Here is a 27,932-nt window from a genome sequence, read left to right as displayed (position 1 = left end):
CTATTAAAAGCTGAGAGTTTCCAGGAACTACTTGGTGCTTCACGAGTTTCCGTTTCTCTGGGGTAAAAATATGACGTAACGCACTAACCCGTTTCTTTTTGTCTTTTTTTCTTCAAGGCTAGACTACGATTCAAAAATATGGCAAAGTGACATATTTGATCTGACATTTTAACAGCTGAAAAAAGCCTTATCTGTCCTACCATCACAAACATAAATGTACAGTTAGCTTATCTCCACTGGGACTTAACTAGAACTGTGTGCTTTGGTGAGATAAAGCTAAGATTTCTTTCAGCAGCAAACACTTTGGGTGGTTTTGGCATGAAAGAAGGGATAAAGATGTAAAAAAATAAAATAAAAATAATCGTACACTTATTGTTTGGTTGTTTTTCTTTGAAAGGCCAGGAGAATGTGAAGGTAATTGGTTCTTTTAGTTGGATAATGATCCAAAACAAATGATCAAATCAACAGTGGAGTGGTTAAATCTAAAAGAAAATTAGAAAAAGGTCAAAGGTCTCGCTGCGCAAATGTCCAAGCTGCCTTTCTGTAATATTGATAAAAATATTTCTGAAAATGGTTTTCTCACATTTCTCAAATTAAATGTGAATTTAAATTTTTCAGTGCTACTTTTAATAAAGAATGTATTATTTGTTTTAAGAGGTTTTCCTCATCTAGAGGTGAATATGAAGGCGGTTGGTTTTGTAAACAATGTTAAAGGTTCTTCATAGAACCAGTGTTTGTTTTGTTTTTGTCCCTTCTGGGTTGCTGTAGAAACATGTCTGTGAAACAAGATCTTTCTGTATGAAGAGCGTTAAAGGCTTACCCTGCTTGTTGTTACGCCTCCCATGCCTAATTCAGCAACTAATCAGCGTAGGTCTCACAGGTGGATTTTCCACCCACTAACCTGTAAATAGAGAAGAAGTCACTGTGAGAAAAATGCACCTCCCGTTTTCACACAATCCTTTAGAAAAGTATTATTCTGCTCAAATCCGTGTTCCAGTCCGAAATGGAAAAAGATTTAGATTGAGGAACAGTTTTTCTGAGAAGCTGACCTTAGCAAAAATGTGCAAGTTTTCCTTAATTTTCATAACTGTGGTACTTTGGAAAGATGTGTGTCCTAAATCTCAGAGGTTTGCTTGTCTTGCTTTATGTAACAACCGCACTGTGACACTAAGAAAAGAATTTAAAAAAAAAAAAACAATAATGTTGACCAAAGTGCTGCACAATACCAATACAGCCAAGCGCAACAGATAAAGGAGAGACAATATGCACAAAATACGCAAATGTTAACAGGAAAGAGGCATAAAAAAACAAAAAACTAATACTGAATAAAACTGACATGTAAAAATATCTTATTTGGAACTTCAGAGAATTTCTCATTGGGATGTAAATCCAGAAATTTATTATTTTCTCTGTACAAATATGCTCTGTATTAAAATGTTACTAAGTTTTTTTAGTTCATTAAGTTTTTTTAGTAACAATATTGTTACTTAAATATTAGTAACAAGTTTTATTGTTATTAAAATGCTAGTAACAATGTACATTGTTACTAACAATGTACATTGTTACTAACAGGTTAGTAACAATGTACATTGTTACTAATGAAAAATGAAAACTGAATAAGATATAACAATTTTTCTTACAAAATTTTTTAAAACACACTTAATGTGAGACTTAAGTGTGTGTAAGTTTTGCTCTACACACACTTATTTTAAAACTTGAATGAACCAGGTTTTGAATAAAGGGCAGCAACATATTAAGCTATAATTCCTGATGTATTACAGTTGATTGATGATAGAGATTTTTTGGGGGGCCACAGTAGCAATATGAGTAATAAAAACCTCAGCAGCCTCTGATCTAAAAGAGGCAAAGGGAAAGCCTGAAATAAAATTCCTAAGACATATTTAAAGCTTAAGCTGCTTAATCTGATGTGGATTATTTCGCTCCATTGTAGGTTTGCATTTAAGCAGCAATTCCAAGATGAGCGTGTTTTTCGTCGGAGCTCGTTTCAGAGATAAGGCAAATTTAAAATGAAATCGCAGCGATCTGAAGGAAACGATCAGGATTTAGAGTTTCTTGGAAGTTGTTTTGTATTCAAGCAGAAGGATTTGATCCTGAAGATGGGACACGCTTTTAGTTCATAGGTTAGTTATACAAGGCTTCACATTGGAACAATCAGCTTCATTCATAACCACAACTCACTTCTTTTCGTGCCAGACGGTTTTGCAACTTTACTGTGGATCTCTTTCAGTCATCTGGTCTGGGTTTTGTTGTGCAATGTTTCCAGACACATTTAGGGTTGCCATCTTTCAGAAATCAAAATAAGGGACGCCCACCACGGCATGTCGTCCTACTCTCATGGGGCGGGACGTCCGCTGCAGGGATAGACGTTATTTTATGGAGATTGTTTTTTGTCTTTAAAAAGTGATCATAGAGCTATTGCTCATGCATAGAGGTCGGTTAGAGTGCCCCAAAACTGTACTGCAATCAGAGTAGTATACTTCACATATGTTTAATTAAGCAGGTGTACAAAGTATTTGGTAAACCACTGAGTAACTGATCATAACACCTGATTTAATATTCAAACTGTGTCCTCAGACAACTAAAAGTAACATTCTGATATTTTACAGAGTATTACCAAAATATTTATATAAATAAGGAGTTAGGTCTGCAGGCTGGTTCTAGACCAGATTTAGCACAGGGGCCAGGACATTCAGTGTTTTTACATGGCAACACTTGAAAAGGAATGAAACAAAAAAGAAAACGGAGCAATATTTCATCATTTGATATAATAAGTGAGCCAAAGAGCCACTTGTGTCTCCAGAGATTCAGGTTGCAGATCCTTGGTAGATGGAAAGTGTGATCCTATCTCCATACAGCAGCTAAAAGTTCAGCACTACAATTTTTTATTTATTGTTAAAGTAAAACTGTGAATGAGTATTAACATAAGACATTTATTTAGTATAACTTCTTTGGTTCCCCGTATAGAACCGCCCCTGGGCTGCAGGTCTGTGTCTGCTGCATTAATGACCACTGAACAATGAATTCATAAAATATATAAACATTTCAAAATAAAACATACAGAAAACCCTAACAAACCTTTCAAAGTAGGAAGTATTTATGTATTTACTGTTAATCTAATGTATGATTTGTTCTTTAAATGATCATTTGTATTATTTTGGCTGATATTATTATACACTGCTCAAAAAAATAAAGGGAACACTTAAACAACACAATATAACTCCAAGTAAATCAAACTTCTGTGAAATCAAACTGTCCACTTAGGAAGCAACACTGATTGACAACGGGGACCCTCATCGGGTCAATCAGTGTTGCTTCCTAAGTGGACAGCAAATAATCAAACCAATACAGTCGACTAAAAGCACAATAAGAAACTTAATGATAGTAAAATGTTACCATATCAGGGTCTGCTGTGTTCCTCTCCTGATCTATTCAGTCTAGTATGGCACTTCGCCACGATGGACACTTTTTTTTTATTGCCTGTGTTCATCCTCACTAACATTATTCAGCCTGGGATTTGCGTTTTCCTTCTCACGTCTGTATTTTTTCGAGAGGTTTTGCTTCTAAGGACGGTGGAGAATCACAGTGCAGCGGATTTAACTCATGCAGGGCCGGTCCAAGGCTGTATGGGGTCAGCCCTGAGAGGGGGGACTCTCAGCCCATCCTCTTGGAGGATGGGAGGAGGAGATGAGTCTCCATCTAGTTTCTGTTTGTTTTTTATGGTTTTGCTTGCTTATGTTGCTCTGCTCGCACATGATACCACTGTTGATATTTTTTTTTATTAAAATGATTAAATTAAATTAGTTAAATCCAATAGATAAATAAATGGGTGGTTGTATTCATTCATACACTTGGTAGGAAAGACTAACTATTTTGCTACTTGATTTCCATGTGTTTGACATGATTGGAAAGCTTAAAATCCACACTTTCAGAATCTGTAAATAACTCAAAATACCAGGCTAATATATTTTTTTAAATTTCAGGTTGTAAATATTAAGATATTGTGTTATTACGGGGCGAGAGTGTATTAAATAGGCTAAAAAACGTTTGAGAAACTCTGTCCTAAATGTAATTTTTTTTCCTAAACATTACTCGCTTCTGGTTTCAAAGTATAAATATTATTTGTAACAGATTTCCTTTAATGTTTGATTTTCTTCAGCTTGATTACATCTTCAAATCCGAGCAACAGTATGTCCTTTGTGGTCATTTGAGACGTGTGACAGGGCTGCTGCCTATAACATACTGGGGTCTTTGTCTTATGAACCAAGGTTAAACTACAGTTCATATAGAGCTGGAGCTTCTGCAAGAAACACAAAATTTCACCAAGTATATTCACAAATATAGTAGACTTGAAATAAGATTGGACTAACTTACAATTAACCTTTCAAATAAGGTTAATTGTAAGTTAATAAGCAAATAAAAAGTGCTTGATTTATGTCAATAATTCATCAATATTGGTGAAAAAGTACTTATTCCTTTAGCAGATTATTTCACTTATAACATGGGAAAATGTCTGATTATAAGTTAGATGAAATATCAATGGAATAAGTACTTTTTCCACCAATACTAAGGAATTATTTACTTAAATCAAGCTCTTTTTACCTGCCGAAAAGTTACTTGTAAGTTAGTTTTATTTCATTTCACGTGTACTACGATATTTGTTCTAAAAACTAGACTAAAAATACTTTTGTGTTTTTGCAGTACATGACAAGCTCCAGCTCTATATGAACTGTTTTTTCAACCTTAGTTCATAAGACCAATGTTATGTCATTTAATCAATATAATGGAATTATTGACTTAAAACAATCTCCTATTTCTTGTTGAAAAGTGATTTGTAAGTTAGTTTTATCTTAAATCAGCGTGCTAAGATATTTGCAAATACCTGGTGAGATCTTGTGTTTTTGCAGTGTTTTTCTATTGCACGTTTCAGTTAAAGCTCTTAAAAATCCCAGCATGAGGTTGAGCTGAGTTCAGAGTCTGCGGTTGGACTGAATGAGCTGTTGCCCCTGTTTATAACAACAGAAAACCACCACAGCTGTTTACAGCTTTCAGGCTCGACACCTTGAGCTTGTCGTCTTTATGGACTGCAGAGGGTTTTAAGAAGTTTGTGTGCCTGCAGGGAGTGGTCAGAGGAAATCTGTTTTGTTTGGCCCGACTGGAGCCCTGGAGGCGTGGGACTCGAGTTGTGATGTCAGGCAGCAGCCAATCAAACGGACTGCACGCTGTTGCTGTGTGCAGAGAAATTGAGGAAAAAGAAGAAGAGGAGGAGGAGGAGGAGGAGGAGGAGGAGGAGGAGGAGGAGGAGGAGGAGGAGGAGGAGGAGGAGGAGGAGGAGGAGGAGGAGGAGGAGGAGGAGGAGGAGGAGGAGGAAGAGAGGGTTGTGGGGGTGGGGATGAGAGTCTTGAAGTTAGTGCTAAAGTCCATGAAACTGGATTCTTGTTCTGGTTCTTGAGAGGAAAGAAAAGACACAGGGGTTAGCTCTGCTGGAGGTCAAATAGGTCAGATTTAAAAGTAATATGATTTTACAGGGAATGGGGGATGTGGATGAAAGAATCAGCTTTTTGCTGCTTGTGGCGTCTCTCTAATGAATCGCTCATGGTCAAGGCAGAGACATTTATTTGCTTCTCTTAAACGTGGAGAAAGTATGCGAGGAAGGCGGTCAGGTTGAGTTACGATGAAGTCCAGGAGCTCAGGAGAGAAAGGCAGACGAATCAGGAAGACTCTTTAGTTCCTCACTCAGCCCATTCCTGCTGGTTGTCCTGGGTAAACTGTTAACGACAAGCTGATTTTCAAGTTTCTAATCTGGTGGTGTGTCTTAGACCTCAACCAGAAGCTGGGAATTATTTGTGGTTGTTTGGTGCTTGTTTTGCTGCCGTGCTGAACCTGTAATTTCTTCCAGTTGTGAAGGTCTGAGCTCTGAACGCAGCCTTGTCACAGTTTAAATCTGTCTCGTGGTAAAACGTAGTCCTGGACAGGAGTAAACATTTGAGATTACAGCATCTGGACTCACAGTTAAGAGTGACCAAACCCTGATGATAGAATCAGGATGAGCGCCAACGCCCACTTCTTCTAAAACATTTTGAGAAAGAATACAAGAAAAACTGCATCGTGGCTTTTAATTAATATTAATTGGATACAACTCTGGAAAAAATGAAAAGCCCACTGCACTGAAAACCTCCTGGTTTTTCCACCAAATATTGATTTCTGAACTCTTCCTGAGTTAGAAACATTAGTATTGTTGTTTCTAAATGAATATCAACTTGTTTTGTTTGCATTATTTGAGGTCTGAAAGCTCTGGATATTTTTGGTTATTTTGTCCATTTCTCATTTTCTGTAAATAAATACTACATTGGAAAGTTGTCAGTAGTTCATAGAATGAAAGAATAATGTTCACTTTACTCAAACCTATACATATAAAAAGTAAAAATCAGAGAAATTGATCACTTTAAGTGATCTCTTAATTGTTTCCAGAATTGTATATTTCATATGTATATTATATATGAACAGTTCAATCACAGTAGAAGCAGTAATTTTTACAAAAAATATTTTCAAGACAATTACTACAGTTTACTGTTGAATTAGTCAATACTAGTCAGAATTACACAGCAAAAAGTGTTTGCGGTGCTAATTTGGAAATATTTGCGCTTATTTATGATGGAAAATTTGCCTTTTTAGTACTCGCTGTATAGAGCTGGGCTGTAATCTGTCATTAATTAAGGCTGAGACAGCTGTTTAGTACAAGTGTGAAAGTTTTTGACAATTTTCGTGGAAAGTCTGCAATAAACTCCAAATTACGTATTAGTGCAAAAAAATTTGGAGATTTGTTGATTTTATGTGAATTTCCACGATAATTTGCAAGAAACTGGAGGGACTGATTGCTATAATTTGGCAGTGAACAGATAAAAACTGCATTGATTTGATTGATAACATAATATTTAAGCACATTTAGTGTTTGGTTTAGAATCTAGAGGGCCACATAAAAAGCTACGGCGGGCCGGATTTGGCCCACGGGCCTCGAGTTTGATACATGTGGTCTAGATCATAGCAAAAATTACAGAATGGCCCAATCAAAACCCAGACACAAGTAAAAATAAGATGAAGTTCTGAGATGCGCTCCATGAGGTCAGAAGTTGTTCTTATGTTAAAATATGAAGAGAAAACATGGCGTCTCCTGCTGGCAGCGCAGCAATCGAAGGCCACAATAATCCTGCGTGACAAGCCTCCATTTTGGAAAGGCGCATGTTTTCCCGATAGTATCTTTGTCTCAGTAGGAGGTTTATGTTGTTCTGGTGAAACAAAACCAAACAACATTTTGCATATTTCCACAAAACAGAGTGAGGAGTAAAAATAGTCTATGTGCAGAACCGGCCCTCCTGCAGCAGTGACCTTTCACCTACTAACTCTGAGAGAATTAGAAAGCTGCACAGCTGAAATCCATGGGTTTAACAGGAACTGAAGAACTATTTGTTCTCACCAGACCATTGTTCTTCTGAGATTTCACTGAGCTGGAGATGAGGAGGTGATGAAACACGCAGATAAATGTCGCGTTATCTCAACTGGTCACATGCGCAGCTGGCAAGAGCTACCTGTCATTAAAATAATAAATCCTACAGTTTTAAGCTCAATGTAGAGCCGGAATATTTGCAAATAACTGATTTTTTTATGTATGGTTGTTTCTGGAAACAGAACCTTTGCACTGGTTAAGTCTGTGCGTTTCTCTCCTGACTCACCGTGTTTCAGTTCTGTCTGCAGCCTTCAGCTCAGAGGAGCACAGTGACCCAGTTCAGACATGTGCTCAGTTCTGCTGGAGCCTCTGGAATCTGCTGCACAATTTAATTAAGCAATTCTTTTCACGTGTCAGATACATTTTGAAGAAACTGTGATAAAATGCTTTGAAAATATTTGGAAGAAAGGATCTGTGGTAACGCCCATTTGTGCACCCAGGATGCAGAAGACTATCTCTTAAGAAGTTTTGCTCTTCTAGAAAATTAGGTATTTTGGCAATTCTTTCCAAAATAGCTCAACCTCAGTGAGACTGGGTGCAGAGCATCTGCAGGAGTTAGTGTTTGAGTTTTAGCATTAGCTTTTTTCAGTTAATTTACATTTACAATCTCAATGGATTGTAATACACTTATGCATATGTTTTTGATTTGTTTTTCCTTTTCCTTAAAGATGCATTTTTGTCGTGAAATGTTTCCATATTTTTCCTTTTTTTTCTTAAAGAAATGTATCCATATTTTGTTTTTTTTTTCTTTTCCACACGCCTTTAAATCAGTCAGTTTTTGTATCGAACATTTCAGCAACACGGCAAAACAGCATGAACTGAAGTGAATTGAAAGCAAAGCGCCATCACGCTTAAACAGGCATTTCCTGAAAACATTAAGAAACTATAAACACTGTTTACCGCTGTTTCAGTAACTCAGATAACAGGGGTAAACAGCAGCTAAACGGTGATGTCAGTGCTTATGATAGAAGCAGCGATAAGACACCCTCCCCTTCCACAGTGGGGCACGAGTGGGGGTTTTTGAGTGGGCGTGGCCTCTCCGAGCGAGGTTTGTTTTTATGCTGCTGGTAGTTGAATCCTGCAGTAGCACAGGCAGCAGCAGCAACAGCAGCAGGAGCGAGGCGTGTTTACATGTCTGAGTGCAGAAAATAAGATGTCTTTCAAGACCGTGGGCACCGTGCTGACACGGACACTGTGGGCCCGGGGCAACAGGACCCCTCCACTCGCCAGACCCCCACGCGCGAACAGACTGTCCACCTCGTGCGGGGCGCTCGCGGGCTCGAAGCAAATAGAGAAAAGCAAGGGGCAAAGTTGCAGCTCGGACACGGACAGGCCGAGCAGCGGCGACGCGCCGTCACCAAGTGAGCCGCCGCACAAATGCGGCAGCGGGGAGAAGAAGAGGCTGAAGGAGACCGTGGGCGCCCCGGGCGCCAGCGGCGTCAGGAGACGCTCGTTCACGTCCAACGCGGCGCCCATGGACCAGACGTCGTTCCTGTGGAGTCGTTACAACGACCTGAAGCGGCTGGTTTACGGTAAGCGCAGGATTCCCCCCCTTTGTCCTCGCAACCCCCAGTCCACCCCACGGAAAGCAGGCACCCCCCTTGTCCACGTCACCAGGCAATTGAAGATGTTTATCTGTAGTCAGCGAGGACATTTTGTACGTTTTGAGGATTCCAATATTGCATCCTCATTTTGCAGATTTATACTCGTTCATAAATGCAGCTGGTCACCTCTGAGCTCAAGTTGTTTACAACGAGTCAGCATTATTTTCTACCGTCACAGATCAAAATAAACAGTCACTTTGTGTTGTAGTTCATCCACATTTGTGCAATATATGAACCACTAGCCACCAATCAATGTTACTGAGAGTGTTTATGTAGTAATAATGCTTGGTTGACTTCTGCCTGCAGAATCTGTGCCTTAAACCACTGGCACACTGCAGGACTCTATTCCTCCTGGATTCATTTCTAGAAACTCCCAAACATGTGTATACCTACAAACACATCATCACAACTGTGTTCAGTTGGATAATAATGAAAAATGAATTAAGATTGACAAAACATGCTCTGATGTCTGCTTTCCAGATCAATTATTTAGTGTTAGGTGTGTGGTAGCCTCCCTGCACAATGAAATTCTTTGTTTACTGTGTGCATTTGCTTTAATGCATGAATTTGGATTATATTGTAGTCCCTCAATTTTCTGTTGGATTTAAATTTACTACCTCTATGATATAGTATACTTCATAGTTTATTTCTCTTTTATTTATTAACCAAATCATTGTAATCGGTCTGGAAAGGTTTGATTGGTTCATCTTTAGCAGATGGGCACTAGGTTGGTGTTATGGAAAGAAAAGTTACATCTTCACAGCTGATGCAGTTCGTAGTTCTGTCTAACAGATCCGTTCAACGAGAGATTTAGTTTGTTTTCTGTGGCTAAGCTGCAGCTCTGTGTGATGCTGAGCAGGTCCAGCCAGCTGGATGAATAAAGGGCTCCTGCACTTTCACCTCACAAGTCGAACTCTTTCGACTGTTTGGAAATATTTTGCTGCCTGACAAAACATGAGAAACTGTGAGGTTGAAATTACAGGAGCGCCACCTGCCACTGGTCAGCTGTTGATTAGCTGAATGCATAGAAAAAGGGAAGACCTGCGACAAAAATCTTGAGTTTGATTAGGAATGTCTGCACCCAGGATTTATGTTTCATGATTTTGACTTAATTTTGAAATGTATCACAAAGTTTCCCCCAGAAAACTTGCTAAGCCTGGTGGTTGGCTGCAAGGACAGTCATTCATCCAGCAGCCCGTCGTGTTTTCAAGTTTTAAAAAAATGTTTAAAATTGACAGGAAATTTTTAAATATCACTTGCTAATTATGTTTTATTAAAAGATTGGAAGAATAGTACGTGAACACCAACTACAAAGTCTTAAAAAATGCTAACATTTTAAAAAGACCTAAATAAATGAGCAATGCTTAGCCTGTTGGGGGCACAAGTAAAGCCTGATGGCCCGCCAGGCTTATAATACACTGGGGGAAACCCTGGTATTTGGTGTTAGAGGCTTATATCTGGGGAGTCAACTTAAATCTGATTACAACACTTTAACCTTAATCAACATCTTCTCTCATAGAAACCTGCAAGGAACTCTGTTGCACAAATATTATTTTTAATGTTCTCCGTTATGCAAAGTTGTGCTACTTTGCCTCTTAGCTGTAAAATAGCTGTCGTTTAAAACTTGCACAATATATTTGCATTATAGGGTTGTTGTTTACATTGGCTTGGCTGCAATTGTTAGCAGATCTGCAAACAAAGTAGAAGTCCATTGCGACAACACTCTAAAGTAAACAAAACTGCTTAATTACAGTAAAACTCAAAAGGAGCATGGCGGTTTTTCTTAGATTTGCTATTCCATCTATAAGAGTTTCATTATTACATTATTGCAGAAATGCTAATGTGGTTTTAGATGCATGATTTTAGATTTTGGCTCTGACGTAAAGTAATGTGCCTGTGACAGTGTTTACAGTGGAACGTGGAAGTACGTACAGTACCAGTACGCCACTGGGTACACCATGTTTTTCCTGTCTTGGTACGCTGCCTTTCTGAATGTTGACGCACAAAAAAAAAAAAAAAAAAAAAAAAGTTTTCTCAGCCGCCGACTTCTGCTGCAGATTCTCAACTTGAAAGCCAGTCATGCATTCCCTTCATGATTACAGTTTTACAGATTTTTATCTTGTGAAGAATGAGTGTTTTTGCGTGAAAAGAGAGGCGGTTTGAGCTGCAGGGCGTCTGGCCAGAGGGTTGCTGAATGCACGCCTGCTGCCCAGCTGCGGCGCTCATTGAACTGTCCCAGGAGAGAAGGTCGTGACCCACTTTCCCACATAGATCACGGCTGATATAGTGTCAGCGGGGGCATTACCGTCCGAATGCAAACAGATGAATCTGTTCGCAATGTGTCGCGACTTTTTAACGCGCTGTGCAGGAAGCGGATAAAGCAGAAGTAACCTGTCTTACAAGACATTCAGGGGCGGCTTTCAGCGCACATTTCAGTGCACAGAATGTTCTTTTTGGGCTGAATTGGTTTGGTCAAGAGTCAGTTGACATCTGAGAACTGCAGGCAGGTTACGCAATCCCCGCCGAGCTCGCCAGCCCCCAGCCGGAACGAAAACAGCAGCAGGAGTTTAACTTCTTTGCTCTCTGCAGAAGTGCAGAATCAGCAGCCGCTGCTAATCCTAGCCTTCCCCACATAATCGCAGCGTTTTCTTTCCCTCTTCACTCGAGTCATTGTTGTCCCGCCTGATGTGATGTGTCATTATTTGAACTGAATCACAGTCTCCCATCTGTCTCTCTCTGCTCAGACCTGATCCCTCCCGGTGCGTGTAAAAGCCTGAACTCCTCGGTGATCTACGCCAACAACGAGGTCAGCTTGGAGGAAGTGGACATCTACGGGTTTGACTACGACTACACGCTGGCTCAGTACTCCAACGCGCTCAACACGCTGATCTACGACACAGCTAAAGGATTCCTGATTGAGCACTTTAAGGTATTGAAGTAAAACAGCAGCAGATTTGTAGAGGAAGGAAATTGTGAATAAAGCAGGTTTTAAAGTTGAGTTAATTTATGAACTCTGTGTTTCTGCATTGCAGTATCCTGAGGAAATTGCAAAATATGAATACATTCCCAATTTTACTGTCCGAGGTCTTCACTATGACATCCAAAAGGTGAATATTTTAAATGTACTATTATTAGTTTTACTATTTTCTCCAATGAAAATATCAATAAATATAAATTAATATGAAAGTATGATTAAGTTCAGCTACTATAAGAAGCTTAATGATACAAATTAAACTTTATGTGACTGAAACATGTTATAAATAGGAATGTATGAGCTGTGTTTGTGTTTGTGAAGCTATGATTGCTGCAGACACAACCATACAGCTACCTAAAACAGTAATAAATAATTTGTATCGTCACTTTTATCGTTATCACAATACGACCACAGCATATTGTGATAACATTTGAAGTCCAAATTGCCAACTCCTACTCCACACTGCAAAAACACAAAATCTTACCAACCATTTTTGGTCTAGTTTCTAATGCATATATTTTATTACTCTTGAAATAAGATGAATTAACTCTAAAGTAACTTTTCAGAAAGATATAGAGGCTTGTTGTAAGTAAATAATTCCTTGATATTGATGAAAGATTTTAAGGTGCAAGTCATAATCATCACCACCCTGTTTAACCCACATTATGGCTAACTTTTCTTTAATTCTCTGTTTGTTCAAATAAACCTGTTTTCCCGTCCTCTGTAGGGACTCCTGATGAAAATCGATGCCTTCCATTACATTGAGCCAGGAACTGTGTACCGGTAGGAGCTGCCGATCTTTTCTATCTAAATAAAACACATTGATTTATTCCTGCTTGTCTTCATCCCTGCTGTTCCAGGCAAAACATTGTTTGTTTTGTCAGATAATATTATCCTCTAAACAAAAATGTTGCTGCCCTCAGGGGTCTGAGTCCAGTGTCGGACGATGAGGTCCTTTATCTCTACGGGGGGACCTTCCACGTCCCGCTGTCACAGGACAGTGGATTCTACGGAAAGGTTAGAAGGAGTGTTTTAATTTAAGGAATTATGTTTGTTTTCCTCAGTTGCGAAACAACTTTTGAGCAACAGCTGGCATGTGTTCCAGTTACTTCACTTTGTTTTTGGATTTTCTCGCCGCGTCTTTCAAGTGTAATCGGTTTAGTGTGGCACTGTGCTCACCATGGTGCAGATTCTGCAGAAAAATAACAATAATAATCTCATCTGGCCACTGCTTAACAAGCAGAGGATGTAATCTGGCGGTGTTCTCGGATATTGGACAGCCTGGAGCATTGCATAAGACCAAATCCTAACTTTGGGGATCTTGTTTATCCCATTGGCGTTATGAATCAGCTGGAAAGCAGCGTTCCCATCTCTGATGTACTCTCTGGAAAGATTTCCTGTTTTCTTGATTTCCTCCGACTTGCACGCAGTCAGAGGCAGAAATCTTCATTGAACATGGCAGTTGTCACGGAAGTTGAGCCAACATGAGTCCAATTAAGAGCAATTACATGTGAAATGTTCTTTGGCCAAATATTTTAAATGCCTGCATGGAACTTTTTCCTAATCCAGCCTGTAAATAAACTTAAACCAAATAGTTTTTGTGCGGCTGTAATCTCATTTCCTTTGTTCACAACGAGGCCTCATAGTGGCTAATACTGTTATCTTAATCCATTTAGGGCTGAAACGATTAATCAGATTAATCGTAATGAGTTGATTATTCAAATAATTGTCAACTAGTTTAGTAATCAATTAATCGTTAACTGAAGTCTACAGTTAACACATGGCAAAAGGACATTTGATGAAAGAACAACTTAATTAAACCAAAACTGTTAAAAAAATAAAAACATTTTGCATTTAAAACAATTGATCCAAAAATGACCTACAGTGTACTGATTCAGGCAGAAAGTAATTATTTTTTTAGCTACAGATGATTAAGCGTATGCTAAAAGAATGCTACGTTGTTGCATTTTAGGCAATAAAATGTTTCGTTTTTTATTTAAAAAAGGGATTTATATGTTTTATTTGAATCTTTTAAAGTACTTCTAATATTGCATAAAAAGGTTGACACGGTTAAATGAAAAATCTGATCAATGTGCCAATTTTATTTATTCGATTAATCGCCATAACAATCGACTATTAAAAGAGTTGCTAGCTGGAACCCTAAATTGATAAAAAAAAAAATGGATTACAGATGGACAATATTGGACTTTTGGTTGATATCTGATATGCCGATATACTAAAACTCGTTTGGCCGATAATCAATATTAATATTTTTTCCTGTACCTACTTACCTAAACTATGTCTTTGTCTACTGTGGAATTAAAATACTGCATTATCTTTGTCAGTTTAGCCTGGTACCAAATGCAAATGCTAAAAAAGATGCTGCAAATGATGCAACACTTTCAACTTGCACTTTAATGTAAAATTTATTCATGACATTTGCTCTCTAAGACAATGACAACACTCAGACAGTTTGACGTCGTGCTGTGCTGCAGGCATCATTGTCACTGGTTTGTCGTATAAACCAACAACGACTTTTATATCGGAGTTTTTGTGACAGAATATCCAATGTTAAATTTTGCAGCTAACATTGGCTGATAATATCGTGCATCCCTAAAATAAGTAATAACTTCTCTCTGTTCGCAGGGACCGAAGGTGAAGCAGTTCATGGACATCTTCTCCATCCCAGAGATGACCCTCCTGGCCGTCGCCAATGACTTCTTCATTGCCAACGACATCGAGTACGACCCGGTTCACCTCTTCAAAGATGTTTCTGTGAGTTCCTCTGCATTTCCTCAGCTTGCAGTTCATTCAGTGCTGGCAGCGAGCGCAGGACAGGGCAGCGCAGGACAGGACAGCGCAGGGCAGCGCAGGACAGGGCAGCGCAGGGCAGGACAGGACAGGGCAGCGCAGGGCTGGACAGGGCAAAGCGGGGCCGGGTAGGACAGGGCAGCACAGGGCAGGACAGGACAGGGCAGCGCAGCGCAGAGTGTGTATGTGACTGTTTTCACGTCCAGTCCCGTAATCCTTCAGCTGGAGGCTCAGGAATCTGCTGAGCTGTGGCAACATTCACGAGCAAAGCCAAGAACAATGAGTGTTTTTCCTCTTTAGCTACAGACGTGTCATTTTCCGGGAACACCCAGAGAATATCTATAAAAAAAAAAAAAGCTCACTGAAGGATTCCTAAATGTAACGCTCTGAATCCCAAAATCAACTTGTTTTAAAGTTTAATGTAGTTCTTACATTAAGTATTCATATCCTTTGAATGTTTTTGCATTTGGTCTCGTTACAACCACATTCCATTGTTGAAAGGAAGGTCAAAGGTTACGTTTGAAGTTTGCCATAAGACATACAGGAGACGCAGTCAGCATGTAGAAGATGGTCTCCTACCAAAATGGAGCTTTTTTACACTTTGAGGTCAAAAACTTAACGTCTCCTTGAACATAACAGTGAATCATTACAAAATATTCAGAATATTACAACTTTATTGTCGTAATATTACGACTCTTTCAAAATATTATGACTGTATGCTTGTACGACTTTGTTCTTCGAATAATTATCTTTATTCTCTTTTTTTGTAATTTTATGATTATATACTCATGTTATGACTTTTTTTATTTAATATTATGAATTTATCCTCTTACATTTATGACTTTATTCTTGTACGACTCTATTCTCAAACTATTATGACTTAATTCTCAAAATATTATGATGTTTTGTAATTTTATGACTTTATTCTCATATTGTTATAACTTTATTTGGGTAATATCTATATTCTCTTAGTTTTATGACTTTATTCTTGTTCAACTTTATTCTTGAAATATGACTTTGTTCTTATAATTGCATTACTTCAAGTCAAATTTTATTTCAAAGTGCTTTACAGAATAAAAACACAAATTCTTGCCATACTAAGAAAATTTAACAAAATTATGAGAATAAAATTATAATATAACGACAACAAAGTTGTACAAGAATAAAGTAAATGTAATGTTTTGATTGTTGATTCTGTTGCTCTGAATATTCTGTTGTAATCTATGAGATAAAATCCCAACAAATTGTACTCAGGTTTGTGGTTTTAATGCGAAAAACTTAAAGAATATAAACAAATGTGTTTTTTGCACCGCAGGAAGCCATTGGCATGGTTCATCTCAAAGGTTACATGTACAAGTGGATCATGCAAGACCTCGGTAAGAGCAACTTCCTCTCTTGTCTGCTTTAGTTCTTAACCTGCATGTTGCTGCATAAACTCAGCCACATTTTGCATTGTTTTCTCTCACAGACAAGTTTATTCTGAGAAAGGAAGAGACGGATGCTGTCCTTCATCGGTTGGTCAGTCAGGGGAAGAAGCTGTTCCTCATCACCAACAGTCCCTTCAGCTTTGTGTAAGTCTGAGCCCTGTGAGCTCTCCGGCTGCTGCAGTTCATTGTGACTCACTGGAAAGGAAATGCTATAAAAAAAAAAAGCCATGTTGCAAGTTGTTATTCTGTATTTTTCCTCTCTGTGCAGGGATAAAGGAATGATGCACATGGTGGGGAAAAACTGGAGAGACTTCTTTGATGTCGTTATCGTGCAGGCAGATAAACCTCACTTCTTCACCGACTGTATCAAGTAAATAAATGCTATTTTTTTTAAAGTTAATTGGAAAAGTAGTGATTAAAAGTAAACTTTTTCATATTTTGCCACATTGCAGTCTCGAACCGGTTACATTTATACGAAACCGCTGCCAGGAAACTCCTGGTATTTTCGGATATTTTTAATACGGAAAAGGTTCCACATTTAAACGGCGCCATCTTGAGTCAGCTGTAGTTGTTATGCCAGGCCACAAGATGGCGCTGTGGTCTTAAAATATCACCAAATGCGCATGCGCTTTGCCTTTGACCCGTAGCTTCTTAGCTTACACCTCATTGAAAACAATAACGCGTCTCCTTCTCCCACGAATAATGGAACATGTATATTCCTTATCAGAAATTATTACAGAAAAGTTTCATTAAGAGACTTGGTTTCAAAAAGGCCCGATTTTATAAGAAGTTTCATAAGAAATTCTGCTCCGATGTGACGGGAGAGCGCACTGCAGCCAGAGAGGCGGATCCGACCATTTTCACGGCGTTTCGGATAAATTTCTTGGTAAAACGACTCGCATAATCATGTCAAGGTAGTAACTCTCAGTTTAATCGACAGCTGTTGGTAAAAGGAAAGAACGAAAACTCTAAAATTAATAAATAAACCTGGTCTTGTGTGTTTGTTTTTCAATCTCCAAGAAAATCATTTTTTTTCCAACTTCCGTCATTGTTCACTTTAGCCTGACAAATATCTTTCACCGTTTTCCAACACATTCTGTGTATTTATAATTTTTTATTACTGAAATATAAGGATGGAAGCTAGCTGATGGCAATGCAACAAAAATATTTCTTTCTTTTCCATACTTATTGAAGTTTTTGTGGAAATAAAAGGAAAATGTATTAGCTTTTATAGAACCTGAACAAACAAGCACAACCACATCAAATCCACAAAACTAAAAGAAAACATGCAAAGCGCTCAAATCTGTTTTCTGTTGCTTGGCTTTTAGATTCATAATATGATCTCAGCAACATGTTTTTGTGTCAGACCTTTCAGGCGCTTGGATAATAACGGAGACCTTCGGTGGGAAAAGATCAACCGTTTGGACAAAGGACAGATCTATAAACAGGTTAGTAATACGTCTGTCTGTGCGGTTTCACTCTAGGTGTGTTACACCATCCTGCAACTGTATGTAAGTTAACTGGTGTGTTTTGTGTTTCAGGGTAATTTGTTTGACTTTCTCAGACTGACTGGATGGCGAGGATCAAAGGTTCTTTACTTTGGAGACCATCTTTATAGCGACTTGGCTGTGAGTATGAAAGTTTGTTGATTTTTTTTTTTCCCTCGGTAAAAGTTCACATTATGACTAAGCATTAGGGGAAACGTGACTCGGCTCCTGTGTTCAATTTATCCGGTGGCGTCAGTGTGTGATTAAAGCAAAGTTGGAAATTTCACTGGAACATTTGCTGCTGAGTCTTGCCAACGTGACCTGATGATGCAAGTGAAGCACTTTGCTTTATTTAACGTTGCTCTGAAGAAGATTTTTGTTCATTTTGGATAGATTTGTGCAGTTTTTTTTAAACAGATTTTACTAGCAATATAAGCATTAAAATGTATCTCTGGACAATTATTTTTTTTATTCTTTGACTAACTGAGAAATTAAAGCATTCAGATTGTTTTTTTTTTTATCTGCACATTTAGAGTTCTTGCAATGTTAATGAAGTATTACAAGGTTTCAGTCTCATTTTAAATCTGGATGAAAAAAATTAGAGAATGGAGCATTATTTGTATGTCCAGATTTTAATTTCTTACTAAAATGTTTGAAATGAGTGGATATGAACAGATCAAACCTCAGACGTTTACTTGCTCCTTGGACAGGATCAGCATTATATCAACTGTTTATCTACTGTGGCAAATCTAGAGCTTGACATCTTTGACTGAACAAACCAGAAGTACAAGCACGCGACCGTAGATGTTTCATGGCTAGATGCTGTGCACTGATGAAACAGATGAAGACATCGGTCAACATCATTTTGGTTTTTAGTGACACTTAAATATTTAAACCTGAAGCAGCAGGACTGATAAAAATAACTAAAGATATATAGAGCATAAAATGGATTTCTACTTTATTCTCTATATAAAATAGAAATCCATTGTTGCTTTTCTTTATTATTCAGAGTTAATTTATTGTGGATAAAACTTCTCTGCATTGTTGCTTCTGAAAAACAAACATTTTAAAATACCTCTGCTCATAGCCAGATAAGAAATCTGAAAGTTCATCCAACCTTTTTGTCTTTTGTTTTTTTTGGGACACAGGATCTGATGTTGCGACACGGCTGGCGCACCGCAGCCATCGTCCCAGAACTGGAGCACGAAACCAAAATAGTGAGCGCGCACCGATACGCTGTGACCCTCACCTGGCTGCAGGCCCTGACCGGCCTGATGGAGCGGCTTCAGGTGAGCAGTCAACACCCAGTTCGCTCAGATATGTAATGTTTTTACAAGCACGATTCTGCTGACTAAACACTAATCTCCAACACTTGTCGAGCCGCTTTTGAACTTAAACAGACATTTCCAGACAGCGAGGCCAAAGATTTTTACAGTAAAATCTTCTTAATCAAATAAGCAGTTTTTGTTTTGAATCTTTACGAAATAACGAGTCAGGAATTTAAATCTTAATACAAAAGTTTTCCTCTGTTAAAGGGCAAAAAAAGCAATTTTTTTCCAGAATCATTTTCCAACAAGAGGAAGCCAAACTGCCCTCAGCAACTATAACAAAGCTATGATCTGCAGCCTAACAGGGCTCGGCTTCTGAGCAGGTCTGTCTGCTGTCTGAACTTGTCCACAACAGGGAACGTGCTGAGCATTTTTAAATGAAATGACCTCAAACGCTCCATCACTTAATCTCCTCAGTGACTTACTGTTCTTTAAGTAGGTTATATGTAGACACCTGCCAGTATTAGTAATATTTTAGATCTGCAGTAGACCTTGGTAGCAGTAAAGGGCTCATCAACTAGTCTGCATTTACAGCAAGAAGAATTGGACAAAATAACAATAATCACTTATTTTTCTTAGGATCTTTGATTTATGGCTGTTTTTTTCTGCATTATGAACACAACATATTTTCTTATCTTGACCCTTTGAATGTTGATTTTTTTGTAAAGCATTTATTTAAATTTGCACTCTGAAACGTGTGTCAAACTCGAGGCCTGGGGGCCAAATCTGGCCCGCCGTAGCTTTTTATGTGGCCCTCTAGACTCCTAGTTACGTCAATAAGTCCCTACAGTTTTTCACAAATCTGCAAAATTCACACAAAATCAACAGATAACCCACATTTTTTTTTTTATTTTTACTGCAAATTTCTCTCAAAATTGGCCAAAAATGTTAGATTTGATAGGCTGCTGCCTCAGCCTTACTTAATGTCAAGTACAGCAATTATAAAAATGTTACATTTAGCATCATATAGTAGCACAAATATCATAAATATTTCTAAATTAACACCACAAAATCAGTCCTGGATGGACTGATCAGTGTGAAAATATGTTTAATAAATGAAGAAACACTTATTGAATGCGGAAATAAACATGTTTATTGATATTTTAACAGGATAATGGGTTTTATTTATACATTCTGGCACAACCGGCCCTTTAAGAACATTCAGATTTTTAATATGGCCCAAATAAAAATGAGTTTGACGCCCCTGCTCTGACACATCCAACCTTTCCATCAGATCTGGTTTCATAGAAAAAGCTGCAAATTTTCACAAACACATAATACATAAGTTTGACTTTTTGAGCTTTTCATAACCAAAGCTGTGCACCGATTTCTCTCTGAAGTCAAGACGTAACGTATGTGGCAGCTGCAAAGGAGAAGAAGCAACGCTGAGTAAAATTAGACAGACACAAAGTCATGAAGTACTTATTAGGAAGCCGCCACACACAAGTGAACTCTGTCACCTTTCCTTATGGAGGAGATGCCTTCAGAGACAAAACTTCAGTTTACATGCCTCTGCAGGATCATGTGAAACCTTTTGAGCTCCACATTCAACAACTGTTTGCATTTTTATCTTTAACTGAAGAAGAGATAACACTTTTCTCATGACAGAAATAATCATTACCGAACTGCCTCAGTTTGATGTTTGAATCCACGTTTCTGTAACATTTCAGACACACCGTGACCCAGCCTCCAAAAAGGTTTTTCTGGAATGGCAGAAAGAAAGAGAAGAACTGAGGTGAGTCTCTACATTAGTCTTTTAGACTGAAGCTCCACCCAGTAAACCCACTGAACTCTGACAGTCTATGCAGGGCTTCCTGTTGCCAAGTTCAGCCCCTATGCAAAGCAATCCTTTCTATAGCCTTTTGTGTCACATATACATCTAGTCTGCTCTGTGACGTCTGCATGCAAAGTGATGTCATGCTACAGGCATAAACTGAATGTTTTAGCCTCTTTACTCCATTCTGATTGCTGATTGGCTTTCAGGAGTTGTTCGTTTACGTGGACGGTCATTTCTTTATAGGTTTTCCCTTGCAGCGTGTTCATTAATGTTCTTGAATCAAACACTCAGACTTTATTAACCTAATTGAGTAACTTCTGAATTAATTTAGTTGCACTGGATGTTATTTAGTGACAGCGTAATAAAAAGGAACCTAACTACACTTTTCCTATAAAAGTAGGATGTGATTATTGTGCATAATCACGTTTTTTATTATTTTTCTTGACTTTGTATGCTTTAAGTCTATAAATATGAACGTTTTAAAAAAAATGTTTCAGAAAATTTTCCAAACTAACCATGTCTGAAGAATCTCAAATTTCCAAGTTTTCATATTCAATAGGGATTAAAAGTAGTGATTTTGTTCCAAATGTTAAATATACAGTCATATGAAAAAGTTTGGGCACCCCTATTGATCTTAATCATTTTTATTTCTAAATATTTGGGTGTTTGAAACAGCTATTTCAGTTTGATATATCTAATAACTGATGGACACAGTAATATTTCAGTATTGAAATGAGGTTTATTGGACTAACAGAAAATATGCAATATACATCAAAACAACATTTGACAGGTGCAAAAATTTGGGTACACTTATCATTTTATTGATTTGAATACTCCTAACTACTTTTCACCGACTTACTGAAGCACAAAATTGGTTTGGTAACTTCAATAAGCTTTGAACGCCATAGCCAGGTGTAGCCAATCATGAGAAAAGGTATTTAATGTGGACAAATGCAAGTTATTCTCCTATTTGAATTTCCTCTGAAGAGCGGCATCATGGGCACTTCAAAGCAGCTCTCAAAGGATCTGAAAACAAAGATTGTTCAACATGGTTGTTTAGGGGAAAGATACAAAAAGTTGTCTCAGAGATTTAACCTGTCAGTTTCCACTGTGAGGAACATAGTAAGGAAATGGAAGACCACTGGGACAGTTCTTGTTAAGCCCAGAAGTGGCAGGCCAAGAAGAATATCAGAGAGGCAGAGAAGAAGAATGGTGAGAACAGTCAAGGACAACCCATAGACCACCTCCAAAGACCTGCAGCATCATCTTGCTGCAGATGGTGTCACTGCATTGTTCAACGATTCAGTGCACTTTGCACAAGAAGAAGCTGTATGGTAGAGTGATGCGAAAGAAGCCTTTTCTGCAAGCACTCCACAAACAGAGCCGCTGGAGGTTTGCAAAAGCACATTTGGACAAGCCAGCTTCATTTTGGATAAGGTCCTGTGGACTGAAGAAACAAAGATGGAGTTGTTTGGTCGTAAAAAAGGCCTTATGCATGGCGGGGAAAAACCCCCAGCTTTCCAAGAAAAACACTTGCTACCCACTGTAAAATTTGGTGGAGGTTCCATCATGCTTTGGGGCTGTGTGGCCAGTGCCGGCACTGGGAATCTTGTTAAAGTTGAGCCTCGCATGGATTCCACTCAATATCAACAGATTCTTGAGAATAACGTTCAAGAATCAGTTACAAAGTTGAAGTTACGCCGGGGATAGCTATTTCAGCAAGACAATGATCCAAAGCACCGCTCCAAATCTATTCATGCAGAGGAGCAATTACAATGTTCTGGAATGGCCATCCAGTCCCCAGACCTGAATGTCATTGAACATCTGTGGGATGATTTGAAGCGGGCTGTCCATGCTCGGCGACCATCAAACTTAACTGAACTGAAATTGTTTTGTAAAGAGGAATGGTCAAAAATACCTTCATCCGGGATCCAGGAACTCATTAAAAGCTACAGGAAGCGACTAGAGGCTGTTATTTTTGCAAAAGGAGGAACTACTAAATATTAATGTCACTTTTCTGTTGAGGTGCCCATACTTTTGCACCTGTCAAATTTTGTGTTAATGCGTACTGCACATTTTCTGTTAGTCCAATAAACCTAATTTCAATATTGAAATATTACTGTGTCCATACGTTATTGGTTGTATCAAACTGAAATAGCTGTTGCAAACATCCAAATATTTAGAGATAAAAATAAATAAGATTAATAGGGGTGCCCAAACTTTTTCATACCATTATTCATCATTGCAAAAAGTAGGCTACATACTAGCTTGGTTTTATCTAAGCATGCGTTGATTTTTCTTTAAAGCGAAATTTGCCACTAAATACATAAGTTTGACTCTTGCAGTTTGTCCTTTCACTCAAGTTTGCGACTCTGCGTTGGTGAGCGCAGTACAAGACCGCGCTGCTGTGAACTAGGTAACCCTCCAAGAGAGAGGCTTTTAGGTCAAAATAGGTAACGAATTTAATCCGCGTCACATAATATTAACGTTTAAACTTTTCAGATTAATCACACGCCCTATTAAAAAGATAAACAAGTAGGAAATGTCTTTAAAGGAGAGTATAAGTATGTATTTGTATTAACTTCTCTTACAAATTTGTATCCCTCAGGGTGATGACGAAGAACCTGTTTAACCCTCAGTTTGGCAGCATCTTCAGAACATGCCACAACCCCACCTACTTCTCCAGACGCCTCAGCCGATTCTCAGACATCTACATGGCTTCTCTCAGCTGCCTGCTGAACTACGACCCCTCGTACACCTTCTACCCCCGCCGCACGCCCCTCCAGCACGAAGCCCCCCTGTGGATGGATCAGCTGTGCACCGGCTGCTTGAAGACGCCCCACCTGGATGACATGGCCAGCATTCGATGAGAGCTGTGCTCTCCCCACTGACTCTTTGGACACATTTTAGGTCAAAGTGGCAAACACTTGAGATAGTCGGAGCATTTAGTTCCTTTTAACAGGGTCTGTTTTTATCCAAGAAGGTGCTGCACAAAGCCTTCCACTGGACACTGCTCACTCATAGAGGAAACCTCCTCACTGAGTCCACTGGAGGGCGCTGTAGGGCTACAGTTGACGTGTCAATGAAATGTGGTACAAGATTGATAGGATTGGTGAGAAAGGGGAAGCTGTTTAATACTAAGCTGCATCGCACAAACTACAACAAATAAAGGACTAAAATCTTTTATAATTCTGTGTTTACCTTATTAACCCCAACGTGCTGTGCTCTTCGTGTAATTACAGGCGCAGTAATGAACAAAATACCTCACTGTGTTGAACATATTCAGTGGCGCATGGAGTGGAAACTAACCGTTTAGTGATTTGCATATGGATTGTGATTTCTTTAATCTGATTGGTCGGTTGGTTGCTAGGCAGCACAGCGTCCGTTCGTTGCCCACGTAATCTCCGTCTGAAATTCATTTGATTCCAGCCGCCTACCTGAAGACGACGGCAGAGGCAGAGTACTACTGCTAAGTCTCACTTTAGCGCTGGGTGAGTGAAATGTTTCTGAGCGAAGGCTGTGCTATTACTAACCTAAAGGAGCTGCTGCTGCTAATTTAACCAAAACAACCACACAGGTCTGGGTCCAACTCTCTTTTGTCGCGCTGTCCCGCCGTTCTGGAACCAACTGTGCACTTCCTGTTGCTCTTTTTGTTTTGATGCAGTGTGAGATTTGTTGTGATGGGAGTTATCAATAAACGCATACAGCTAACAGAGTGGTTTATGTGTACTTTCATCCGCATTTTATCGTAGTTATTTTCATACCGACCACGGAAGGTTCCGAAAGCTTGGCTTAGGATGTAAAAGCACGTCAAGATGTTTCACACACCAATTAATTTTTTGAATATTTATCGATATTTTCAGTCATCGTGTATACTTTTGAGACTAGTTGGTAACTTGGTAGTCATAAACTGCCTTGCAAACAATATTTCATAAACTACCAAAAATATAGAACCTCTACAAACCTGCAGATAAATTAGGTCTGCACAATATATCGCAAATGTATCGTTATTGCAATAAATCAGCTAAGTACCATCTGTTCAGGATCTCTGTGTAAGTAATATTTTTACTTGGCTTTTAACTCCTGTGGGATCTAGTTTTAGAGTGTATGTTTTTGTTTTTAAACTGTAAGAGTTTTTTATTTTTTTATTATGCTGTGTTTTAATGTACAGCACTTTGTATCAGCTGTGGTTGTTTTAAAGTGCTTTATAAATAAAGTTGGTATGGTATGGTATGGTAATATAGATCTTCCACTGGACACTTCTCACTCATAGAGGAAACCTCCTCACTGAGTCCACTGGAGGGCGCTGTAGGGCTACAGTTGACGTGTCAACGAAATGTGGTACAAGATTACTTAAAGCTGCAGTATTTTTATTTAAGGATAAGATGTTTTGATAGTCGTTAATAAAAAATAAGTAGTTACATTTACTGCTTAAGAGCATGTGGCTCTTAACAAAACCCTCAGCATGCCACTACCGGTGTTCTTTGGTTTAAAAGGCAAAGAATTACCAAACATTTTTCAATTAATCAATAATAAAATATATCTCCATGTCTCTTTGGATAATCATTTGTCTGATCCTCGGTGGCAGCAGAAACTTTCAGTCGTTTTATTCACAAACGTTTTTAAAAAGTAACTTTATCCTTCAAGTTGCTATGCTTACTTTTCATTAAGCCTATTTTCATTGTACTTCTGCAATATTTCAAATTTACAGGATATTAAATGTTAAGTTCATCATCTGTGGTATACAAATAAACATGATTAATTGAACAGAAATGATTAAAGGAAGTGACAACATTGCTGGTGGGAGATACCATCTAAGTGTTGCCTCTTAATTAATGAAAAATGTATGATAAACTATTTAATTTTGAAATATTCAATGAAATGTAAGTTACAAAATATTACTCAAATAAATTTTTCTTGTTCCTGAAAAAAATCAGACCTTGTGTACTTCAGAAACAAAATGGAATTCTCTTTTTGTTGTATCCTTCCTTCTCTATCAATGTGGTACAATCTTTCAAATCCAGGTGTTAGCCATTAGTATTAATTAGGCCCGAGCAGCTAAGCGCTGCGAAGGCCTATTGAAATAGTGCTGTTTATTATGATTCTTGTGCCAAATGAATTTGCTTTTTGGGGGCTTTATCATATTCAAAAACTCACCAAACTTTGTGGATGCATACAGCCCGTGTCAAAAGTACGTATTTTAAGGTCTTTGCAAAAATCGCAAAAGAAACGGCTCAACTGCGCCACCTAGCAAAGTTCAAAAGACCCTTTCCTATTCGCTTACTTTATTGTAAAGACTTAAAATTTGGTACACTTGTAGACCTCCCTAAGACGCTCAGAATTTACAATTAATGTGATAGAGCAAGTATGAAAGGAAGTCAGCCATTTTGGATCGAAGTTCCGATTTTGACCCCATTTAGAAACAACCATTCAGTGTTCATCCCTTCATTTTAGCTCTCCATAGAGATGCCTTGTCAGGCTGCTGAGCTGGATGCATGCAAATTATTTCTGGCAACTCACCTGACATAAGAGTTTTATCTCAATGACCTTTTTATTTTCTAAAATAGTCATGAGAATATTAAGTACTGTTCAAACACACGGTTATTACGATTCAAAAACAAAGAATCATAACGATTCATTGGTTTTTATACTCTACACTACACAAGTAGTGTAGTGTATAAAAATTCTTATCTTAAGATTCTTATCTTAAGATTACACTTTTTTGGTTAACAGTGGTTAACTGTGTGTGTGTGATCATGATCTCATCCATGATTAAATGTCAAGTTTAGAAAAATGTGTTTTATGTGGACTTTTATCGACTCTGAAATGGAGTGGTGTGTGATGTAAAGGTAATTTTTTTGAGAATGGGAATTGGGTTCATCTTTTGAATATGATCAACACTTCTAAAAAAGTGTTACATGTGTAGCTGTGCTGTATGTTGAAATTGAATCATAGTGTGGCACTGACTTTTTAAATATTTATCATGCTACCTCCCTTTGTCAATTCTTATTTTTCTCTGTCTAGTTTGCAACCAGTCCTGGCACAAAAAGTGTTATCGTAAATAAAAGAAGGACATCACTGAACTTCAAGTGGTAAGCTTTTAGTAGAAATATTCTTGCTGAAATGCTTTCAATGTATACAAAATCTGTTTTAAATCAACAGGTCGGTGCAGAACAAAGTTCAAGTGAGGTGACATCATCAAAAGAGGAGTATGTTCCTGATTCCGTAGATGATTCAGACATCTCATGGGATGACAGATGAACTCCACTGAAATATGGACTAACTATAGTCCATATTTCCATGTTTGAACTTCTTAATGCACATAAATTGTATGTTTTTTGTATGTGTATGCCGTGGTCCTGATAAATAAAATTGGCCCTGACAATTACTGTTGGTGCCATGTGCGGAGCCAAGTACCTCATTATCGTTTGTCCTTTTAATACAGCATTGCGTCAGGTTCTTGTATTTTAAGTCCTGATGTGTGTATCTAAATTTTTAAGTGAGATCTATGTTGTGTAGCTCAACAAGATTTTTGACAACTTACTACGTCTTTCTAGCATAAGTGGAAAGGGGTGTCCCTTTAGAGTTGCAAAAAACTGGTTTGAAAAATTGTCCCGCTAATAGACCAAAACCCGTATAGGTGTGCGTGTGTATTAACTAGCATTGAAGCTAAAATGGGAAAACAGCGGATCGTTGCACCAATGTTATTAGGTCCACGTTCATCTGCACCACACGTCAAGTGACTGTGCAGATTATTTATTTACCAAGCACATAATCAGTGTTGTCGATGAGTCAAGGAATTATATAACTCTAAAAGGAATAACTCTTAAATATATTTTAAATAAAAAATATAAATAAATAATAATAATATATTTTAAATATATTTTCTTCCAGATGTAAAACGTAAAACTAAGCTGGTAGGTTACAGGCCGAAGGAGGATATTCACATAATTTCTGTTTTTTATCATTTGGTGTTTGGTTTGGAATACTTGTTTTGTTTGA

The 27,932-nt window shown here is 38.2% G+C and overlaps 1 protein-coding gene across 2 annotated transcripts; it reads left to right on the top strand.

The window, feature by feature from the left end:
• Positions 1–8,563: 8,563 nt before the first annotated feature.
• Positions 8,564–27,338, top strand: nt5dc2 (5'-nucleotidase domain containing 2). Of its 2 annotated transcripts, XR_014088262.1 has the most exons (16): positions 8,564–9,054; positions 11,871–12,055; positions 12,159–12,233; positions 12,828–12,883; positions 13,024–13,117; positions 14,747–14,875; positions 16,227–16,287; positions 16,380–16,482; positions 16,607–16,708; positions 17,705–17,786; positions 17,880–17,966; positions 18,974–19,114; positions 20,824–20,888; positions 23,539–24,421; positions 26,955–27,022; positions 27,093–27,338. XR_014088262.1 is itself a non-coding variant. In XM_008414318.3 (14 exons), exons 1-14 carry the CDS (start codon positions 8,676–8,678, stop codon positions 23,798–23,800), a joined length of 1,821 nt encoding a protein of 606 aa, XP_008412540.1. In that variant the 5' UTR covers positions 8,564–8,675; the 3' UTR covers positions 23,801–24,641. The 2 variants fall into 2 exon arrangements, 1 of the variants encoding a protein (XP_008412540.1); XM_008414318.3 differs by lacking the exons at positions 26,955–27,022; positions 27,093–27,338 and having other exon boundaries at positions 23,539–24,641.
• Positions 27,339–27,932: the final 594 nt, after the last annotated feature.

The sequence above is a fragment of the Poecilia reticulata genome, chromosome 7, assembly GCF_904066995.2.
Source record: "Poecilia reticulata chromosome 7, P_reticulata-male-v2, whole genome shotgun sequence".
Lineage (NCBI taxonomy): Eukaryota > Metazoa > Chordata > Actinopteri > Cyprinodontiformes > Poeciliidae > Poecilia > Poecilia reticulata.
The sequence above is the reverse complement of the archived record's forward strand: the minus strand, read 5'-3'. Positions and strand labels throughout refer to the sequence as shown.